The 18,175-nt window shown below is 35.5% G+C and overlaps 1 protein-coding gene across 1 annotated transcript; it reads left to right on the top strand.

Moving 5' to 3' along the window:
* The first annotated feature begins 7 nt into the window (after positions 1–7).
* Positions 8–15,482, top strand: RPAP3 (RNA polymerase II associated protein 3). The gene is given in 18 exon segments (XM_003202034.4): positions 8–151; positions 920–1,078; positions 1,713–1,853; positions 2,338–2,460; positions 2,925–3,033; positions 3,036–3,051; positions 3,427–3,548; positions 3,913–3,983; positions 4,861–4,989; positions 5,833–5,960; positions 7,335–7,456; positions 7,903–7,973; positions 8,139–8,255; positions 10,141–10,352; positions 11,699–11,888; positions 12,527–12,624; positions 13,805–13,905; positions 14,985–15,482. Coding segments are annotated over 17 exon segments (1,995 nt in total). The 5' UTR covers positions 8–151; positions 920–925; the 3' UTR covers positions 15,077–15,482.
* The last annotated feature ends 2,693 nt before the right edge of the window (positions 15,483–18,175 follow it).

Below are 18,175 nucleotides of genomic sequence, written 5' to 3'. Positions count from 1 at the left end.
AGGCATATTCTCGCGCGCATGCGCCGTCCGTTGCTGCGGCGCCGTCGGAGCGCCGTCCCGCTACAGCCTGGGAGGAGATCGGGCTGTGCGGCGGCAGGCGGTGCAAGCGAGGCTGAGACGGGCAGCGGAGTGAAGAGCGGGCCGGGGTGAGGTAAGCGGAGTCTTCTTTCGTGCGTGTAGGCGGTGCGGCGGTTGCTCCAGCCTGCTTTTGTGCGGTGGGGGCCTGTAGCTCCTTGCCTGTGTCTCCTTGGCACCCGCGTGGTTGTGGTGGGCAGTGTGAGGGGCGGGTGAGCGGCACCTGGTGCTGCTTCCCTGAGGCGGGCTGCAGAACCCAGAGCCGCTGTTCTCACGGGGCTCCTTCTGAGGCGTGCTGCTTTGCCCGCTCGGTAACGGGACGGGAGGCAGCGAGAGCAGCCTCGGGGTGAGAAAAAAAGTAGTCGTAGTTAAGCGTGCTTATGTTGACAGAAAGTGCGTTTCAGCGTTGGCTTGTCACATGCGTTGTTTCTACTCAGGTATGAGGTAGTGTGTAGATCTTAATCTGTAATCGAGTCTTAGTGTGAATATGTTGATGTATTCCTCGTTCTGTCTTCTGGGAAATTCTCCAGAATTGCTTTAAACTAAGATGACTGCACCATCGTTTCCTGGATTTTTATTGATCTACTAAATCCCATAACTTACTCTTAAGTAGGAGTGCATGACTTACTTGTTGTTCTATTTTATCTAAATAATATCTTGACTTTTTGTTTTCGCGAATGCGTTTAACTGTTTCTTAGTCTCTTTATATTTAATGCTTTTGCCATGCTATTTGAGAAGCATGCCTATCGTTTAAGTCAGATTTCTCTATTTTGAAGTTGCTAGCTTCCTTCAGTACGTGCTTATAAATAAATTCTCCTTAGGAAGATCTGTTGTATTTTGGCAGATTACAATGACTGCATCAAATAAAGCACTGGAGCTTCAGCTGCAAATGAAGCAAAATGCTGAAGAACTGCAGGATTTTATGAGAGAATTGGAGAGCTGGGAAAAGGATATTAAAGAAGTTGATTCTGAGTTAAGGAAACAGAGTGGTGTCCCAGAAGAGGTAAAATCAGTGGATTTGTGATTATTATTATTTATTTATTAGATGTGTCAGTGTTTGTGCTGTAAAAACATACTTGTTTTGCAGATGTTTTATTTCAGAGAACACATTTTAACTTCAACAAATTATGTTCTGAATTAAAATACGAGTAGATGGTAAGAGCTGATTTGTTCTTCATGTGAAGTAGATCTCATTGCAAATTGTTCTGCTAACACAACTGTGAATCCATAGCCTGGAGGTCATGAATGCTTGGGGCCAATAAATGTTTAATCAGTTCTTGATAGATCTAGTACAATATTTCTGTTAGCAGCATCAATATTACTGATTTATTGTGCACTGTTAATGTATTAATCAGTGATACTTTGCAGAAGGTTGTCTTCTAAAACTCAGTATTATATCATGCATGTAATACTCGTTATTGCTATATATTGAAAGATTTATGCTCACTATCCTTTTTTGTAGAATTCCTTGTAGAATTCTTGACAATAGCTTTCCTGATGGATTTATGAAATAAAAGTAGACAGTACATGGGGATACCTATGTGTAGACGTAGGTACTATAGAGTACTACTATTATTCAATACAAGCAACTTCTGTATGCTTGTTTCTTTTATAATAAAGTACTTATTTCAATATAGAATTTACCACCCATTCGAAACAAGACTTTTAAGAAAAAGAAGAAAAGCAAGAGTAAAGTCCCATCAAAGACAACCACTGAGGAAAACAAGAAAAACAAGATCAAGTCTTACGATTATGAAGCTTGGGGAAAACTTGATGTGGTGAGTTAGAGTAATTGCTTGTTAACTTTTTTGTCCCTACTTGATTTTGTTTTTAAATCAGATTTTCTAATAGTGCTGAGAGTTACATTTAGAGGTCAGCACCCTACTTTACAAGAGATTTTATGGACAAAGAAAATAGCTTTTTCCCTACAAAGGATTATGCATTGGAATAATGAGAAATGCTATAGTTCTCTCTGTCTCTGCTTTCATCCAACAGATTGCATTTGACTTTCAGGGAGAAAAAATGTTCTAACAATAGGTCTATTAAAAGACTATAATTGTAGTATAAATATGACACTAAACGCTGCTGTTGGTATTAAAAGATAGATGTTTTTCTTGTGGAGTGTGGAATACTTCTCAATGAAGAGGACTTTAGCAGTAGAGATTCTTAAACAGATGAAACTCATTTTCCTAAAGTTTTATCTGATTTACTTTGTATTTTGAAGTTATTATAGATAAAATAAACCATTATCTTTATTTTCAGGATAAAATACTGGAAGAACTTGATAAAGACGATAGTACTCATGATTCTATATCTGCAGAATCAGACTCTGAAGAAGATGGAATTCATATAGATAAAGAAAAGGCTCTTGCAGAGAAGGAAAAGGTTATTACCAGTGTTTACTATCTACAAATTATCTATGAAAAAACAACTAAATATAGGAGCTCTTATAATTTCTTCTTAAAGATTGCTCACTAAGATAAGATGTGCCTGCTCTTCAGATTTTTTTGAAGTCTTTTTTCTGGCCCGTTATCTCAACATTTAAAATTCTGACTGCATTTCTCTTTCTTATCATCACTGATGATGGCAGGTTCTACTTAATGTACAGTTAACAGGCAATATATTGGTGGTGTTCTTATATTAAGAAATTGGAATGCTTTATAGAATTCTTACATGAATCAAACCGGTATTTTAGTTACAAGAAGTATTTCACAGTAAAGCAATATGTTCTGAGAGATATTAAAAACATTTGAGCATTCTAAAATACAAGTATTGACTTATATTTTTTTAATCAAAAATTAATATATCTGCAATGATTTGCTAAGACTACTCCTTTATTCTATTCACAGGGTAACAAATACTTTAAACAAGGAAACTTTGATGAAGCTATAAAGTGCTACACTAGAGGGATGCATTCTGATCCATTCAATCCAATACTGCCCACAAACAGAGCATCTGCTTTTATAGAATGAAAAAGTAAGAATTTTATTGTTAAATCATATTTTTTCTTTGACGTGCTACCTTCAGTTGTGTGGCTTTATCATCTAGTTTACCTTTCAGCTTCCATCAGCTCTGTTTCTAAGGCTCTAATTTCTTTTCAGGGAAGAAAGGGTATGAGGGAGTTGGTTATATTCTTTGTTGCAGTAGGTTGTCGTCTTCTTTCCTTTCCTGATTTGATGTATTCTGAATCAGAAGTTGTTTAAACACTTGTGCTGTGTCTCGTGAAAAGCCTGCAAGATTCTCACTTTAGAAAGAGCCTATAAAGTTTCAAAGTATTTTCCTAAGGTTTTGGGTGTTTTTTTTTTTTTTAATCAAAATGTGTGCAAACTGACTCATTCATGTCTTTGCTAGGTTTTCTGTTGCGGAATCTGATTGCAATTTAGCACTTGCTTTAGATAAAAATTATACAAAGGCTTATGCCAGAAGAGGGGCTGCTCGTTTTGCTTTGAAAAATTTTCAAGGTGCTAAAGAAGGTGGGTTTTCTTTAACGTGTTCCTTAAAAAAACATACACTGTTCACCTGTGTGCTTGGCTAAAGCTTGTATGACATGCATATTTAGTGCAGGAATTTAGGTTTCATTTCCTTTTTAAAAAAATAACAAACCATACCACATCTTTATTTTAAGGTAAAGTTTCAAGCTGTGAGTCCAAATAATTGCTGTAGTTGTCAATACTTGCATGATACTTCAGCACTAAATATCTTTGAATATCTTGTTGTTTGTAATATCAGCGTTTTTAGGTAACTAAAACTTTATCTCAAAGGAATGCTCTGATTTTGTGCTTTGTTGCTAACCTCTAATTTCCTACCTGAAGTATTGTTTTCTGATTTTTCTGATAGATTATGAAAAAGTTCTAGAGCTGGATGCCGACAACTTTGAAGCAAAAAATGAACTGAAGAAAATAGAACAGGTAATAAAATTGATATACTCTAACATAAATGAATTCATCCTGTTCACTTTATATCATTATTAACTTATAACAAGAACCAAATTCAACAAAATTGCACAGGCTTTTTCTGACATTTGAAGATCACTGAGGTCGGAATTCGTAACTGAATTACATCTAGTTTTGGAGTGGTTGTATACGTTGTTGTAATGGTGGGTTGGCAGTTTATGGCTGAGCTGGCACAGCAAGCTCTGTGCCTTTTTTATCATCTTCCATTGGTGTTTTTTCAACCTCTTGTGTTAATGTTCTTTTTTTTTTTTTTTAAGTCGTGTAGCATTTTGGTACAAAGTAGCAGTACACATGAGAGAAATTAACTATCCTCCTGTCTGTAGATTAAAGCCTAAGTGCTAGCCTGCCTATGGTTCCACTGGTTGCTGTGCCAAACTAGAAAGTGAGTTTAAACCTAGTGGAACAGAATATTCTGCTCCCACTTTGATAAGAGGGAAAGAATGTTGATTGGGATGAACTTAGTAAAACAGAAGATGACCTAGCGTTACTTCTTTAACTGTAGTCTTGAAAATTCTTGGAAAATTTCATTTCAAAATGAAGACCCAAAGTCACCAATAATTGAAGAAATAAGTGACATGAGGTTTGGAATATGACTCAGAAATTATTTTTATTTACCAAGTAATATCTCTACTTGGAAGCCCACATAGAAATGCATTTTCAAGAATGGTTTAAAGTGATCTCTTCAATTTGTGTTCTTATTGTAAGTTGAGCTAGTGTTAAGATGCTTGGCTGATTTTTTTACAGTTTAGAAGTCTCGAATATACTCTAACTTCTGTTCTGAAAATGTGCAAGTGAGGGAAATGCATACTGAGAAGCAATAATACCTTTGCAGGCTCTATCATCTGAAAGCTCAGAACAAAAAGAGTTCAAAGAAGCAGTCAGATCAGAATTAACAGACAATGAGAGAAGGTGCATTGAAGAAGAGCAGCTCAAGCAGAAGGCTGTTACAGAAAAAGATTTGGTAAGTTGCATCTTCTGATTGGACAGATGAGCTAGTAAAGTAAAATGTTGTGTTGTACTATTAATCATACAAATGTGCAAATTTAAGCTTGATTCTGTCCTGAATTTCATAAATGTAGGGTGGTTGGTATGCACTGTAGGGGAAAAAGAACTACAGCATACATTTTTGTAGGTAGAGGGGAAAAAAAACCCAACAATGCCACAGTAAAGAAATCATGCAATGGCTTAGGTTGGAGAAGACCTTAAAGATATAATTCCAACCCCCTGCTTTGGGGGTGGTTGCCACCCACTAGGTCAGGTTGCCCTGGGCCCCATCTGACCTGGCCTTGATCCCATCCAGGGATGGGGCATCCACAACTTGTCTTAGCAGCCTTTTGCAGTGCCTTAACACCCTATATGCTATTAACTTTCAGTACGGAGTGGCTTGTACTGCTCATCAAGAGTAAAGAAGTGCTGTATCTGCTACCATTCTTTTCACTATCAAAAAAAGGAAAGGTGCAATTCAGACTTGACAGGTTCAATGTTGCCAGGCACGGACCAGCAGTCGTTCAACTCTGCTACTGCTGCACTTCACTAAACTAAGATTTCTTTACTGTCACCTCTACCTAATGTATGCCTCTAATCATCTCAAACTGTACATGTAGCATTTTTCCTTTAGTCTTTGGAAGTACTGGAGAAATAGATTTTTGTGGTCTGTCTGCACAGAGATTGTATAAAAATAAGCACACCATAAATGCCTGCTTTAACCTGTATATTGTTTGTCATCTTGATTTTGTGACCTTATCTAAGAAAAGCCAATTGCACTACATCTAGCTCAACGTTACTTTTTCTTCAAATATAACAGGGTAATGGTTATTTCAAAGAAGGAAAGTATGAGGCAGCTATAGAATGTTATACACGTGGTATAGCAGCAGATGGCACCAATGCACTTCTGCCAGCTAACAGAGCCATGGCCTATCTCAAGATACAGAAGTAAGTAGGATTGTATGTACTGTACTGTTGTTTTTTTCTGTGAACCAGAAGAAATAATGATTTCCACCCAGGTTTCATTACAGTCACTCCAATTCTGCCTCTTATTCAGTCTAACTCATGCTGAAAGCAGTAAAGGAATTTAAAAAAAAAAAACAACAACTGAATATATATGTGATCTTCAAATGTATCTCATAGGAAAGAAGTTCTGAGAAAATAAAACGTCATCAGTTTGAAACTGTAGCAAAACCTATGTGACTTCTTGATTTTTTCATTCTTTCACATGTAAAATTCTACATATTTATCTTTTTCAAAGAGCCTACCTCAAGCTTAGTCTCTTTTGATTATTATTATTATTATTGCTACTAAATATTGCACTGAATAAATAAGTGGGTTCTAATTTCTAACTAGAAAGAGAGTGCATAGGAGCTTTTTCAGAGAAGAGTCATCTTTTAAAATATTTCTCTAATGCTAGGAATGAAGATGTACATACAATGTATTTAATTTTAATTGCTCTTTACTGAAATAATCCATTAACAGTAGGAAATGCATGCTTTATACCAAATGAAAGAAATTCCATTTTTATCACCATTTTTAAAATTATCAAATACTGCTTTTTTTGTTTTGACTCTCTCATCTCATTTGAGATGAAAGTTTTGTCCTTTTAAATTGATAGCATGAAAAGTAGAGATCTGAATATTTTGTTGGTGATCTCTTCTGATGTGATATGGCTGACTGGGTAGAGATAATGTGCTGATATCAAATTAAATGTTTATGAAATAAGTTACGCACTATTTCTGTGACATAAGATTTGCAACTTAGTATTGAGGCTGTGGAAATGATGTCAGTGAATTGGAGAAAATAATACTTCACCTGAATGACCAACCAGAAAAACTGACTTTTTAAGATATCAGCGTGTCATGGGTCTTCACATTTTCAAATGAGAACCCAGGAAATGCAACAAAAGTTTGTTGATACTCTCAAAAATGTCTACAATTGATGAGAAATGCAAAAAATAGTATTTCTATAAATTTAACGAAATTGAAAGAGGAGAGGGGAGGAATAAATTAAAATAATATGCACATAGTGAAGTCATAGTCAAACGTAACTGTAACGAGGAAATTTTATCTTAAAACAAAAGCAAATGACTGTAATAGAAGGCTATACTAAATAGTTCTTAATACTATCAAAAATCATATCCCCCTTATTATTTTGTTTGTTTTTCTTTTGCATTTTGTCCCAGTGATTTGTATTTATCTGCATATAGATAATTAGGGTCTTCATGTTTTCACTGTTCTCAATAGCTGTCTCTTCTGCTGAAACTGACAGCAGCTTTTGAAGCTGATCATTAATTTTGTGCTGTTTTTTCTTGCTGAGATATGAAGAGGCAGAGAATGACTGTACGCAAGCTCTTCTGTTAGATGCGTCTTATTCTAAAGCTTTTGCTAGAAGAGGAGCTGCGAGAGTTGCTCTTGGAAAGCTAAAAGAAGCTATGCAAGGTATGACTTTGAACTAGCTTAAGTGTGGTGGATGGATGGAGATAAGTAGAAGACATAGTTAAGTAGAATGAGATTGAGTGTTTTTTGTGTTTTTTTTTTTTTAAATCTTCTGATAGTAATTACCGTTTCTGACTAATTGAGGTTATCAGTGCAAAAGTTGAGATGGATGGTTTTATTTTATTTTAAATTGAATGTATACAACTTTATTGTTCTGGTATTCACGTGATAAGAAAACAGGTTTGTGTGAAACTGCAATTATTGCTATTTATAAATAGTAAGAAATAGTTTCAAAAATGTGCTTGAAGCTAAATTCTGATACAAATGTTGGAAGTACTTACCTGTCTTTAATTTATGGTTATAAAAAGAAGCAGAAGGCTTAATAATTTGCCAGGAGTACTTTGTATCTTGAAATGCCTGGAGTTTTCATGTGTTATTTTTTCACACAGATTTTGAAGCTGTTTTGAAGCTGGAACCTGGAAATAAACAAGCAATAAATGAACTCACTAAAATAAGGAATGTATGTATACCAATGTCTTTTTTTCTTTTTTGTAAGCCTAGAATAAGTGCTCTCATTCTTTATTATGTAAATTTTAGCATAATTCTTTCTGTTTTTTTTTTTAATTTAATCTTTGTGGACTACTTATTGTGGGATTCTGTTGATTATTTGTTTGTTTTTCCCCAGGAATTAGCTGAGAAAGAACAGTCATGTCATGAAGAATATCCTTCAGAATTAATAAAAGAATACGAAATAAAAAATGTAGTGAAACTCATTCATAATCCGTTAAATCAGAGATCAACAGTAAGTTAGGTTTTTTTTGATGGTGTTTTTGTTTTGTTTTGTTTTTTTGCTTTTGTGAATTGCTGTCTATAATGATGGGAAAAGTAGAGTTGAAGTTAAAATACAGTTTTTGCTTCTGTGTGTCTTCTCATAGATATGTTGTGCGTGTGGACAGCTTAAAGTTCAAAGATTTACTTTTTTTGATACTTTTATCAAAAACGTAATTTCTGCAGTCCTATGTGTGTGTTTAGTAGTAGCCCCAGTGTAAAAAGTCCCACACAGGAAGCATGGTATATGCATGTATCAGTAATATGAAACGAGGAGGCAACCGCACAACCTTCTCCTGGATTTATCTCTAACATTGTAATTAGCAGAGTAAAGGGGAAGCAGTTGAGTCTCATGTTTGATTGCAGACTTGAGAAAGCTCTGGATAAACTTTTTCATCCTTTTCATCAGCTGTATTCAGTTCCTATAGCAACTACATTGTTAACAGGGTGTATTACCTGCTTGTCTCATATGTTGATATCACACAGGGTTACTGTACTAAGTTTGAGCTGTCAGTTTCATCCTCATATACTGTGATGTATCTGGATGCGATTTTTGAAGAAACATTATTTCTGAAGTATGAATTATCAGTGGTTATAGTCAGATTAATGAGTTACGTGTGACAGTATGATATAGGCACATAGTCTGTGTTTTTATGTAAATACAAAGCGTGTTCAAAGTATGTGGTTAGTTTCAATAGAAAACGTGTAATTACTGTGGTACCTTTCTTTGATATGTGCTCTCAGTAGGCAGATACTTTTATCTTTAGAAACCCAGAAGAATTTATTATGTAGCAGCTGAAATACAATAGGTAATTATATGAAGTTCTCAGTTTGTCTGCTAAATTAAGAGGCAATACCAGGTAGCTTTTTTTCTTTCCAGTTCTGTTAAGGTAGAACAGGTACAGATTAATCATCTATGTCCCTTATACTCCCCAATGAAGAAATATAACTACTTACCTCATATCCAGTAGGCACTCATTGTACAATTATGTGATGGCATATTGTCAAAGCAAATTGTACAACTGGTAACAACAGACAATTTACATGACTTAAAGCAGTTTGCAAACTGCTAGGAAGGCTTGCTGTGTTGTTATGTTAGAAATGGAGGTAAACCTGACGTTTCTGGAAGCCTAAATTGCTGAATATTTAACTGTGTATGTTTGCACCTATATTTGTAGAACAATTTAGACTACTTATTCAGCACAGTAATTCCAAAGTTCCATTAATTAGAGAGTCATAAGACTTGTGAATGTGGTGTTAGGTGGTGTTCAGAGATTATGGCGATCATGCAGAGATGAAACAAGCTGAAGTTTATTTACTTGGCATACCCTCCACTGGTAGGATTAACTGCCTTGTGATGTATCCAACTTGCTCAGCCAGGAGGCCTGAGTTAGTAATATTTATAATCTCAAAATTTTAAGTTGAGAGGTAAGGGTTATGTTGATGGGTGCTTCTTTGTTTAGCTAAATTGCTAAGTTTGATCACATCATTGGTCAATATACAAGCTATCCAGCCCACACCCATTCTTAAGGGGAGACAGCCCTCACCATAAAGGGTGTGGGTTTTTTTTGTTTTTGTTTTAAATTGGGGATACAGTGCAGATTCTGAGATTCTCTAGAGTAAGGGTACACTGGTTTTACTGAGGGATAAATGATCGTATAACATGCATTCCTTTGTACGCCCTGAAGCTTTATTTTTTGAAGGAAATTTATCTTTATTGAAAGTCTTCCATGTCTACCAACACAGATGAAATTGATTGTCATGGGATTGTTTAAAATTAGACCTAGCAGTTCATCCAGGCCTGTGTTTGCACTGATGTAAATTCTATGCATGTAACATCAAGTATGTGTTCTATTTAGAAGCCTTTGCGAAGAATAACTGTTGAAGAAGTTGATGATGATGTGCTGGATAGTGATTTCTCCAGCTTTTCTTCTTTAGTTCATAACTGGAAGAATTCAGTGAATATTGAAACAACAGAGAATCTAGATCAGGACAATCAGTTAACTTCAGTGGATATTCCAAAAGCAAAGCAATTGAAAATCGAAGAAATCACAGATGTGTCATCACCACAGTAAGTATAAAATTTTTGATCCTCCTTTAAAAAGGTAAATGTAGTTGAAATATAATCTTCATTGTGTGATTTCTATGTGTGATGAGTGTAGAATGTAATTTGGAGAATTGGAATTGAAAAAACGTTCAAAGAAACATGCAGTTCTTACATATTTGCCTCATTGATTGCGTAATAGTTGAAACAAATACAACCTGTAGTGTCAGATGAAAGACTGGCACGTGTTCCTTTTTTTTCAAATGCAAATACATTTATAGTATTTTCCTGTATGCTGTATTATCTTCCATGTGTACTTTCTTTCCTAACTATGATTTGTATTTTAACAATTCGAAGTGTATTCTGAAGTAGAATTGTAACATTCTTTGCAAGCCAGTTGAGTGAGAGAAAAGGAACAGGAGATGGTATCACAAGCCTTTCTTCCTCTGAGCAGGCAGCTGATAACTTTGGCTTTGCTCATGGCTCCTGTATTTCGTTGTGTTACATAGACAGTCTGGCTGAAGCATAGAAAGAGCTATCCCAACTAAGTGTTGAAACTCTGCTTGTCTGCTTAAGAAAGGTGTATATGCACCACTGTTATCTCATTGTGTTAATATTTTTTACGGAATCCTGATTGAGAACTTCTGAGAACCATTTCTCCTTGCCTTTTCAGCTGAGTCAGATTGATTTACTATGAGGTGTTGAAGGAAAAAGTAAATTTCTGAAAATACAGATTTACTTACCTGAAAAAATATGGGATAAAAATATATCTTCACATATATCCTTTTGGCTGGTTTGAGTCAGCTGTCCTTGCTGTGTTCTCTCCAGCTCCTTGTGCACCTCCACCCTCCTCACTGGCAGGACAGCACATGCTGAAAAGTTGTCAGCACTGTACACCTAGAACATTAGTATGTTTTTAACATTGTTTTCATCCTAAGTATGTTTTAGCACTGTATCAACTGCTGTGAAGAAGAATTAACTATCCCTGCCAGAACCAAGACATACAGGTGATATTTTGCATTACGAAACTAAAGAAAATGTAGTATTTTCTGCATCTGTTTGCATTTTTTTATGGTATAGGTTTCTATTAATTATTACAAAAAAAAAAATAGGGAGCTGCTGAGTATACTTGTAAGAGAGAAGATTAAATGATGAGTATAAATCTTTTGTATATTGAATGTTGTTTTGTTTTTTAATAGGTGTTTTATTTTATTTTACTTCAATTTTTACTTAATTTTATAGCTTTTTTCATCTTAATTTTACAGATTAATGTATTCCAGATCTTTCAGGATTTCAAAGGTCTCCAGTTAGGTCCCTCTGCAAAGACTTCTGTAAATGTTTTGTAGATTACATATTTCAAAATCTTTTTGCAGGCTTCCTGCTGGTGTCAAAGGAATTTCATCAGTATTGCATCCATCTGTGAACAAACAAATAGATAGAGCAAGCAAAACATCATTTAGATCTGCATCTCCAGTCCCTGCCATTCCTGCAAATTCTTTCCAGCTTGAATCTGATTTTAGGAAGTTGAAAGAGTGCCCAGAAAAAATGTACTTGTACCTAAAGGTATGAATGGTAGTACTGAGTGACAGTTTCTTTAACGTTGTGGGAACGGTGCAGGGTGTAGCCGAAATGGGTAGCAATGTTAGATTGTCTTAATGAGGTACAGTAATCCCTTATTCTAACTGTGTTTACATAATAGATAGAGTGATCCAGTTTTGAATAGTTCTTGTGTGCCTGCCCTTTCATTTACCTCAGAGCACAGTCTCTGTATATTATCTGTCTTGTTTCAAACATAGGCTTTAAGTCTATAAGCTCTTGAATACGTTAGTAGCCATGTTAAATTTTTATGTCTCAAATTAATGCTTCTAGGTTAATTAGAGCAATATTATTTTTAAAGTGAACAAATGTGAAACAGGTTGATCTGTTAATATTTGTTTCTGCTTATATATATTTTGGTTAAAAAAAAATTGCTTAAAATCCTTTTTTAAAGAATTTAGCAATAATTTCTCAAGATAAAATAAAGACATACAAAAGTAATGCATATTTTGACTTTCAACAACAGTAGTTTAATTTATTTTTCCCACTTATGCATTTCTGACATTCCCCAAAACATCCAAAAGACTCTCATTTCTAATTCTCATGACTGAACTGCTGTGTTGTTTTTTTTCCCTTAATATGACACCTTTTTAATTTTTCCAAAGCAAATAGAGCCTTCAATTTATCCAAAACTGTTCCAGAAATCCTTAGACCCAGACTTGTTCAACCAGATACTGAGAATTCTACATGACTTCTACATTGAGTAAGTTTGGTTTCTCCTTTGTCTTTCACTTCTTGCTACTCTATGTTGGTTTTTGTTTTGTTTTCACCCTTCTCCTTACATTTGCTCTTGCGGAGTTATTTCTCTTCGGGCTTACGGAGTTGGGATGATTTAATTGTTCCAGAATAAGAAATTAAACATATGTTGAAAATTCAGAAAAGAGAGAAATAAATAGCCTGTACTGAGCCTAGTCTTTCAAAAAGTTCTGCTGTGTAGCACTAGCAAATGTTTATTAGACATGTACGAAGTAATTTTGTGTGTTCTATTGTCACATACAGTTGCACAATGTCAACTTCTTATATATAAGAAATGCAGGTAGTCATTTTTCTGTGCTAAGCTTGTGATGTTTGTGAATTTTTAATAACTTCCTTGGACCTAGATGTTCTGATAAGAAATGAGCTGGCAATTATTTTTGAAATTATGATCTAGTTTGATTTCCTGAAGTTGATTTTTGCCTACTGGAGGCAGTGTGCCACTCCTGTTAAACTCTGAGATCCCACATACAAAATACTTTTAGGTTGTTTTATGGAGGAAAGCAATTATAAAGAGTAGGATTTTCTTCAGTTTCTTTGAAAATATATATTTAATATATGTGAAACACAACATTAAGAGTTATGGTCCTATGTTTGTAATATGACTTACAAAGGTTAGGAAGCTTAAATTGTTTGCAGTGAGGTTAAAGGTGTCTTGTTTTTTTTCTGGAGGGAGAAATACAAGTTATGAAAGAAAATTCTACTCCTTGTTATTATTCATAGTGAAGAGAGAGACTGCTCGCTACTACTTGTTATCCAGAAGAATGTAAAATTAACACAGTCTAAGAATTTACTATGTGGGAACAAATGACAGTAACTAACATCATGCTTCTTAGGGCAAGATATAAGCATTAAATCATAAAAATGTTCTGTGCCTCAAGAGCAATCTATTTGCATCAGTCCATTACTTTCTTTGTCTGTATTTCACTTTTCTTGCTCTGTGTTAAAAGTATAACTGCATGAAGATTTCCAAGTATTTGTCTCTTTGCTTAGTCAGTGGAAGAATGAACAGAGAAGATGAAAAGCAGAAGATCCTTTCATTTCATGTTCCTGACATCTTTAATATTGCTTGCAGCTAGTGAATCTTTCTAATGAACAGTAGTTATTTTTATGTTTCTAATAATCTCCAGGAAAGAGGAGCCATCACTCATCCTTGAAATCCTCCAAAGGCTATCTGAATTAAAAAGATTTGATATGGCAGTAATGTTTATGTCAGGATCAGAGAAGAAAAGTAAGTAATTCAATACCATCATTTTAAACATAGGTAATGATACTGCCAAATTTAGCAAAAGAAATGTAAAATACAGTGCTACTCTTGTTGTTTATTCCATTTAATAATTATTAAAGATTAGTTACTTGTCTTGTTCAATGTTTTAATTGTTTTAGAAGTTAATGTGAGAAGTGTTGTTATTTTTCTTAATCTTTTGGTTAAAACTCAAAGCTGCAGCTAAGTCCTCCTTAGTTTTGTCAATTATACCAGCTCATCTTAATCAGATAAAATAGCCTTCATTAGCTTTTCAGCTTGTCATTCGAGAATGCTACAAGTTTATGAATTTGTACGAAGCCTTAGATCTGAGGTCTAGGTGTACCAGCTAACTTTTCACAATTTAAGACCATTTCGTGGCAATTCTGACTTGCTTCATTTTTGCCAGTTTCTAAACCTCTGAATCTGTTTGCCTCTCTTGTTATCAAGACACTGCTTAGTTTGGTTGATGATTTAGGTAGGCATTGGCTTGAGTTCCTGCTTTCTAGAATTGTGGCTTTTTTTTGTCTTGTGTCCAGTCTGACTATGTAACAATGAGACACTTAAAAACCAAACCTTTATTTAGGACCGACTAATGCTGATTTTGCTATCTACGAAAGTTTTGCTTATAACCATTATACTTTCAAAGTATTACGTGACTCTAGTTAAAATAAGGTTACTTATTTGACTCACTAAAGTGCGAGTAAATTCCACTTACAAATTGCCTTCACACCATAACCTGAAGTAAGTTTTATTTGCCATCTGGCATTAACTTTTACCTTTGCAGTTAATGCTGTAGTGCCAAGATAGTAAACAAAATAAAACAAAATAAAATCTGTCTATTGTCAGGATCGTATAGCTGTTTAAAGAAGTGTTGTTAGCCAATTCATGAGCATCAAAACAAAGCAAGGTTTTCACTACTTTTCTTCACCCTCTCAATAATCGTGAAAACATGCTCATATTTCAGTTATATAGTACTACTTTTACTCTCAGTGGAAAGGTCTGGACTACTTTACAAATTGTGACTGTCACAGAAATAACAGTTTGTTGGGATTTTCTTTTCACAGTTACACAGGTACTATTCAGTCATATGAAACGCATGGGATTGAAAGACGCTTCTGTTGAAGAACTGGAGAAGAAATACGCCATATTCTCTTAGTGAGTTTCCTTACACTACACGTGTAAATTGCTCTGTTTTCATGCTTCAGTCATGTTGAACTCAGCTGAAGAATCCTATAAAGACTGGAGTTCAGTTGTTTTTGTATATGTGATTAGATTCTTAAAGTTGATTCATCCAAATGGCCAGTGCTTGGAGAGAGAATTTCTTAGTTCTGCAGGCACATTCACTTTCCTGCACCTGAAACAATACAGATTTACTTATCTTCAGCAGAATCTGTTTGTTAAAAAATGATGAATAGTGTTCCAGATTGCAACTGCAGATGGAGATCTTTATTAAAAAGAAAAAAATTATATTTATGAACTTTCTCATGGTAAGAATCAAATGATGTGTAAAAAAATTGTTTTTTTATTTCAGAAAGTAAAATAAATGTTGATCCAAAATATCATGTCAGTTGTATTTATTTTTTTTAAATAAGGGTAGACCACACCAATATGTATAATATGCAAAGTGAAACTGAGGGGCGATGGCCAAACATTCCAGAATTCCTCTACTTATGTTCATCCAAAAGCACTGACATGTGAGATGATCCTGTGAACTTCAAATATAATTGCAGAATAAAAGGAAGCCAAATACCATGAAATAAAAGAAGTGTAGGGAAAACAGTTTGTTTGTCTTTGGAGAGTGCTTTTAAAGTGATCTCAAATTTATCTTTGGGATCTTTTGTTCCTAACCAGCTAAAGCTCTCAAGAAGGCTCAGAAAGCAAATCAGTATTAAGAAGAGAAAGGCATGGTATCACGTCAGATTCTTAGATAAGAAATAACATGAGGCAAATGCATTGTAGATTTTTTCATACTGTTCACATAAACAGAGGATAAAAGTAACATTATTACAAAGTGTACTTTAATTGCTTGGGTAGTAGTTACATATTACTTCTGAAAATTTTCCTATTTTCTATGCTTGACCAATACCTTTTTCATCCTTTTGATGTGTTCTGTTTTCATCTTGATTTAGACCTTGTGCTTTTCTTATGCTTCTATAACTGTTTAAACCTTCTGACTTTAATGCCTTTATTTGGATAGTTGTGGTCTTTTTCAGATAAATGATTAAATATCTGTATCATTAAAAAAAAAAGGGTTCAAACTTCCAAGATCACAGGATTACAGAATCGCCAAGGTTGGAAAAGGCCTACAAGATCATCCAGTCCAACCATCCACCTATCACCAGTAGTTCTCACTAAACCATATTCTTCAACACAATATCCAAACATTCTTTGAACACCTCCAGGGTTGGTGACTCCACCACCTCCCTGAGCAGCCCGTTCCAGTGCCTGACCACTCTTTCAGAAAAGTACTATTTCCTAACATCCAGCCTAAATCTCTCTAACCCTAACCCTGATCTTTACCCATAGGGATTCGACCTTATAATCCCCAGCCACAAGCTCAGTAACATCAAAGCACTCTCTAATATAGAGAGCCACGCCGACACCCCTCCTTCCTTCCTATGCTTCCTGAAGAGTTTGTAGCCATCCATTGCAGAACTGCAGTCATGGGAGCAGTCCCACCATGTTTCCATAATGGCAATTAGGTCATAGTTAGCCTGCCACACAATGGCTTCCAACTCTTCTTGTTTGTTGTCCATGCTGTATGCATTGGTGTAGATGCACTTCAGCTAAGCCCTTCGCCTCACCCCTAATCCCATTACCGCTCCCCCAAGCTTATTATCTCTAGTGGGCCTGGTTTTATCCCTTTCCGCCTTCATATCTAGTTTAAAACCCTCTCTACAAATCCTGCCAGCTTCTGGGCAAGGATCCGTTTTCCCTTTTGGGATAGGTGATACCCATCAGCAGACCTTATGCCAGGTGCCAAGTAGACTGCCCCATGATCAAAAACCCCAAAATTCTTGCATTTGCACCAGCCTCTCAGCCATGTGTTTATAAGGTGGGTTTTCCTGTTTCTCTCAGTGCCCTTTCCTGCCACTGTAGGAATATAGGCACATACTACTTGTACATCTGCTCCTAGATGAATTAATAGGGAGAACTATGAATGTTATTTTCTGTTTAGTTGGTGTTAGAAGAACAATTTTAAAGCATTAAAAGCTGTATAGTGTTTCATATATATTCTGGGGATTGTATGCAGGCAGAGCCTGAGTAGCTGAAACAAGTGGAGCACTTGATTCATAAGGTAGCTTTAAATTTATTCTGAAACAGAACTAGCACAAGGACAGCAGACAGCGTTGTTAGGGAAATGGATGAGCCTTTATATAATGCAGTTTGCAACCTACCTACAACATGGACTGTTGTTACCAGGTGTGACCCCAATTACTTGGTAAGCTGCTGTTTTTCTCCCCACTGTAAATCATTATTGATAATGTGTCACGAATGCTGTTTGTTAATAATAGCATTATACATATATATAATTAGCGACGAAAGTTGTTACAAAATAAATGTTTATGTGTCTTTTTACGTATAGAATATCCTCTAATGGAATGATATTTTTGTCATGTGAGCTGTTCAATGACCCATGAACACAGATGCCTACCTGACTAGGGTATGCTCATAGAGCATTTGTTGTATTCTCAGAAACTCTTGCTTGAAGGCTGTTGAGAAAAACAAGTAATGGATCTACCGATGCTTAACAGTGAAATAAAAAATGATACTGCAAAGATTTGAAAACTGTAGGTCAGGAATCCCACAGCTCCATTCAGTCTGCTGTGCATTTAGTGAGAACAAAGTGCTGTGTTTGGTTTCTGGTCCCTTCTTCCATTTTTATGTAGGTGGTTCTTCGATATTCATATGATGAGGAGGAGGGCTGATTGAAAAGAATCTATTCACATGTAGAATTTATTGGGGTGGATGGGAAGGCCTGGTTCGTGTTGCTACTGACTTCTGGCTAGAGGTTGTATTACTGCAGATTCCACTCCAATTTTTGCTGGCATTTCTGAATGCAGTGCCTGATAGTAACCTACTAAGTGCCTGAGGTTGCATGGAAGTACTAGACAGCAGAATGCATTCAGAGATCTGCAAGATTCGCTTTCTCCAGGAGATGGCAGTATTTTTTTTTACCTTCTAAGTTGCTGAAGTTCTTCCTAAATCTCTGAGTTGAAGAGTTAAATGAAAAATGGAAAAAAAATTCAGAGAT

Source organism: Meleagris gallopavo, chromosome 1 (genome assembly GCF_000146605.3).
Source record: "Meleagris gallopavo isolate NT-WF06-2002-E0010 breed Aviagen turkey brand Nicholas breeding stock chromosome 1, Turkey_5.1, whole genome shotgun sequence".
Classification (NCBI taxonomy): domain Eukaryota; kingdom Metazoa; phylum Chordata; class Aves; order Galliformes; family Phasianidae; genus Meleagris; species Meleagris gallopavo.
Note: the sequence above shows the minus strand (reverse complement) of the source record. Positions and strands in the feature narration are given on the sequence as shown.